Source organism: Manduca sexta, chromosome 11 (assembly GCF_014839805.1).
Source record: "Manduca sexta isolate Smith_Timp_Sample1 chromosome 11, JHU_Msex_v1.0, whole genome shotgun sequence".
NCBI lineage: Eukaryota > Metazoa > Arthropoda > Insecta > Lepidoptera > Sphingidae > Manduca > Manduca sexta.
Genome location: NC_051125.1, coordinates 9,496,047 through 9,501,198, shown reverse-complemented (window position 1 = coordinate 9,501,198; position 5,152 = coordinate 9,496,047). Strand labels below are relative to the sequence as shown.

Sequence of the window (5,152 nt, the reverse complement as noted above, 5' to 3'; positions counted from 1 at the left end):
ACGTATTGTTACGTATGTTGACATTTGTTGATTCTTTTTTGTTTTATTTGTCATTGTTTTTAAAAGGAGAAGGCAAAGACTCTCAGTCATGTAGCAGTCGGCTATTGTATATATTTGGAAAGCAATAGGATTTGGAAAGCAGCCAATGAAAGTTCTTCGCAAGTTCAATAGCAAAAATTTAAAACGTCGATTATGGCAGTGTTGATTTGGTTTATGTTGAAATATCAACTGTTATCTTCTTACTAATGAAATGGCAGCATGGTTTGTGCTTTTAGCCTAATCTCTATGGAACGAATCAAAGAAAATATTGATACATATTGTCATATCTTTCGCATTTGAAGATATTATTTGGACGTAATTTACAGCAAATTTACGTATGACATGGCGGCATGGTCTTTAACCCTAGCCGGTTCCCTGTGAAACGAATAAAAAAAATCTTCGCATTTGTCAATTTGTTTAATTGTTTGTCAAATGTCAACAGCGGACAGCCCTATTAAAGCGTAGTGATAATCATGATAAATTCTCTTTGAAGTTTGAGCAAAGAGAATTATAATATATATCGAAAAGTTTGAGTCATGTATGAACTGTGCAGTGAGACGGTGACACTTTTTGTAAAATACTTACATATTAATTAACCAGTAAATGTAATTTTATAATAAATGAGAAGACGAGATGATAAATTTCCAGACAATGGATTTGAAGCTTGGGGCGGTTATATGCAAGCGAAAATCGCGAAACTGGAAGAACAGTTTACAAAAAGCGCGGGAAAAGCAGAATCATTGTCTCACATCTTTAACGGTGTAAGTATTTATGTTAACGGATACACTGTGCCATCTGCAGACGAGTTGAAAGTTCTGATGTCGAATCATGGGGGAATTTACCACACCTATCAAAGGAGTGAAGACTTCGTTATCGCTTCCAACTTACCAGATACCAAAGTGAAAAATATGAACCTATCTAAAATAGTCAAACCAGAATGGATTACAGATAGTATAATGGCAAACAAATTACTAGACTATAGAGAATATTTATTGTACAAGAACTCAAGAACACAACAGCAGCTTAATTTTAAAACAAAGGTTGACATTAAAAAGAATGGTGATGTAAATAATTCTATATCTAATGCAATCTTTGAGGATATGAAGCAAAATCTTAGTACTGAAAAATCACCAATAGCAACAACTTCTAGTAATGATCATAACTCACACATGAATATAAAAAATGATTCAAATGAACCTTTAAAAGCTAACCAGAAACCAGCTGTTAAAACTGCTGTAGACCCAAACTTTATATCCGAGTTCTACAATAACTCAAGGCTACACCACATTTCACAACTTGGAGCATCTTTCAAGCAACATATTAATGACTTAAGGGAAAACAGCAATTTTAAATTTCCAGCACGCTTAGAGCTAAAAGATAGAATTCAAGCCTTAAATAGTAATTTTTCACAATTAACTTTTGAAAAAGGAAAAGTTATAATGCACATTGATATGGATTGTTTTTTTGTATCAGTTGGTTTAAGAAATAGACCAGAGCTTAGAGGGAAACCTGTTGCTGTTACACATTCAAAAGGAGGCCAACCTAGATCCAAAAGACCAGGAGTTGACAGAAGTACAGAGTTTAATTTGTATAAACAAAAGCAAGCCAAAAAGTTAAGTAAAGCAACTGGCACACATGAAGATGAAATTGAATTTGAAAGCAGAGTCGATAATATTGCAGATGAGGATGACAAATATGGATCAATGAGTGAAATAGCTTCTTGTTCATATGAAGCAAGAGCTAAAGGGATAGGAAATGGTATGTTTATGGGTGCAGCATTAAAACTTTGTCCAGAATTACAAACTATACCCTATGATTTTGAAGGATACAAAGAAGTAGCATATACATTATACAATACCATTGCACAGTATACATTGGATATAGAAGCTGTATCTTGTGATGAAATGTATGTTGATTGCACAGAACTTCTAAAAGACATGGATGTTAGTGCTCAAAATTTTGCCATGGTTCTAAGAGAAGAAATTAAGAGTAAAACAGGGTGTCCATGCTCAACAGGGTTTGGAGGTAACCGTCTCCAAGCAAGACTAGCTACTAAGCGTGCTAAGCCAGATGGTCAGTTCTTCCTTACTGAAGACCTAGTTGAAGATTTCATGTTTGGCATTGAACTGAGAGATTTGCCAGGAGTGGGTAGACAGACTGCTCAAAAATTAGAATCATTAGGTCACAAGTCATGTGGTTCATTGCAAAGCCTAACTCTAAATACATTGAAAACTCACCTAGGGAACAAAACTGGAGCTCAGTTATTTGATCAGTGTCGTGGGCGAGACCTTAATACATTACATTTTTATACTGTAAGAAAATCTGTTTCAGCAGAGGTAAATTACGGTATCAGATTTGAAAACAATGAACAATGTTATGAATTTTTAAAACAATTATCAGCAGAAGTCCATTCAAGATTGCAACAGTTTAAAGTTCTTGGAAAATGTATAACCTTAAAATTAATGGTCAGAGCTGAAGAAGCACCTGTTGAAACTGCTAAGTTTATGGGGCATGGGTTTTGTAATGTTATTAATAAATCCATTTCTTTAAACACAGCCACAAATGATATTGAAGTAATTACTAGGGAAGTTATATCTATTTGTCAAAAACAAAATATAGATCCAAAAGAAATGAGAGGTATTGGTATTCAAGTTACTAAATTAGAACCACTTAACAGCAAAACAACAAAGGGTGCCATTAGTAAGTTTTTAAGTAACAAACTCACTAAAACAGATATAAAAAATGAAAATTATGAAACATCAAACTCTAAAAATACTATTTTAAAACAACCAAGAACAGGGACAAGTGAATATAAACAAACAACTCCAAAAAAAGAGAAAATAAGTTTATCTTCACCAAAAAAATCACCTATTTTGGGTGTTACCACTAAATCACCATTAAGTAAAAGAAGAGGAAGACCCCCAAAAGGCTCTAAATTAAGGTCCACTTCTAAAAATCTTATAAATAAGTTTCTTACTGGCCATAACTCTGTTAGGGATATGCCTTATAAAGATCCAATGGTAAAAAATGAGATTCCTGTTAAAAAACCGATAGAAGAAATTAATGTTAAGCAAGAAACAAAAATTAAGGAAGAAAAGCCTAAAGGTTTTTTAGGGCTCCCATGGGAAAAAGTCAGAGAGTTATTGAGAGCATGGCTAGATAGTGGACAAGTACCACTTTCGTGTGATACAGAGTTGATTAGTGCATATATGCGAGAAATGGTTATAAAAAAAGATATAGAGAAAGTAAATATTTTAATAAATTTTCTTAGAAGAAGGACTTCTGAAATTGGTAGCTCGGAATGGTCGGAAGTATATAATCATGTTATTCAAGAAGTGCAAAAGGTTATGATCTTTGTTTATGGTAAAAAAATGTTTATAGGTGATTGAATGTTTATTATTAATTGTTATTTTAATAAAACTGTGATAATAATAAAACATAATTTTGATGCAATTAATTTATTTTCATTTTGAATATTATTTTCTAGGACTACAAAAGAAAATAGAATTTTATAACATCACATTTTTAATTGTGTAAAATAAAACATATTCCTCGTAATACTGCCAGTTTAGAGGTACTAATGGTACACTAAATTAATTAGAACTCGTTAAGAGTACTTGATACCGGACATATTAGATGCATCAATTATTGGCTTAGTAAGTAAATTTTGTAATCGTTGAAAATTCCAAATATTTTGGCACACATGCCTCAGTTCAATTGTATTTTACCGAATATTGTAAAATTTTACATTTACACAGACATGACAATTTTATTACACATAGACTTTGAAGACACATTTGGGTATACTTAAAATTCGCAAAATGGCAGTTAGTATCACTTTACGTTTTGTTAATAAGCACTTTACAACACCTAATAATATGCATAGGGTAGACACTAATGCGAAAGTATTTTCGAAGTAAGCCGAAATGACAAACCGACATGTTATAGAGCTTTATATAACCTTAAAACAATGCAATAAAGTCTTCATTAGATACAATATGAAGATTTATCTAAAGATGCCGAATCATGCGATTTGTTGTCGAAAATCGTCACACAATGTCATTTCTCCTTAATTCAATACAATGTACTTTCACACAGATTCATGATATAAACTGTGTTGTGATAGTAATCGATCTCGAATTTAGCATTTCATAATCTACAATTTATTATCACAGTTGCTTATTGCAAATAAAAAGAAATATTCCGACTATTGCATAGGTACCTACAGAAGGAATAATTAACATCTAAATGAAAATACATTTTCAAACTATAATTTCGATATCTAATATTTAAACACGATTCTAGTACATTTGTATTTGCGCTGTAGTATAAAAAAATATAGTAAATAAAAAACTTTGCTCGTAAGCTCAGAGCTCATGGCGACTCTTAAAACTAAATGCTTTGTGACATTTGTTTATCTAAACTACGACAAAAAGACTCCCTCAAGAAACAATATGTTATTACTTCTTAGATATATTAACTAATCCCGTGTTAGTACGACGTATGTAGCGTAAAAAAATATTTTAATGGCATTATAGTACAGGCTTTTTAAAAAACTGCATCTCCGACAGGCCGCATTATATGATACATGTGCCAAACTATCCATTTTGTTTAGTTTGAATATCTATTCTACAGTAGATAGCTACATAAAGGTATGTAGCATAATAAAAAGTCAGGCTACGTTACAAAAACACAGATCTACTAAATTCAACTCAAATTGGATATGGTATTACCAAAAAGTTATGACACCATTATGTTGGCAACACATAAGCAACTACCTCAATTTGGAAAAATATTTGAATGTCTATAAATCTGTATCGAGTAATGCGACCCGCCGGGACGTCGCGACCGCGGCGCGTCTCACGCGGTGGAGTTTGCAGATATGGTGTGCTTCAGCTTCGATTCTATGATGATCTCGTCTCCGGACCTTATGTTGTACGAGTACAGCTGTTTGGTTGGATACCTCATCTCTTCTGGGCCCTGGAAAAGCATTCTTATTTATTAACGTTCATTATTAAACCACATATTGTCAAAGAGAGAAAGACAGAGAGAGAGAAAAACTTTTTCATGCAGACAAAGACACGGACAGTAGTTACCTATATATACGATAAGG

General features: G+C 32.8%; 2 protein-coding genes across 2 annotated transcripts in view; one reads left to right on the top strand and one right to left on the bottom strand.

Annotated features, from left to right (window-relative positions):
* Nucleotides 1–313: 313 nt before the first annotated feature.
* LOC115453036 (DNA repair protein REV1) lies at nucleotides 314–3,816 on the top strand. Its single transcript, XM_030181673.2, has one exon. The coding sequence runs from the start codon at nucleotides 660–662 to the stop codon at nucleotides 3,426–3,428; it is 2,769 nt and encodes a 922-aa protein (XP_030037533.1). The 5' UTR covers nucleotides 314–659; the 3' UTR covers nucleotides 3,429–3,816.
* A 131-nt stretch (nucleotides 3,817–3,947) lies between these two features.
* LOC115453045 (tubulin-specific chaperone cofactor E-like protein) overlaps nucleotides 3,948–5,152 on the bottom strand; it is a 38,599-nt gene continuing 37,394 nt past the window's right edge. Inside the window, exon 9 of the mRNA XM_030181685.2 lies at nucleotides 3,948–5,019. Coding sequence (XP_030037545.1) covers nucleotides 4,900–5,019 — 120 coding nt within the window. The 3' untranslated portion in view covers nucleotides 3,948–4,899. The remainder of the gene's footprint in view (nucleotides 5,020–5,152) is intronic.

Excerpts from the sequence above, each read along its gene's own strand:
- LOC115453036 (XM_030181673.2), top strand. The coding sequence starts at position 660 with ATGAGAAGACGAGATGATAAATTTCCAGACAATGGATTTGAAGCTTGG.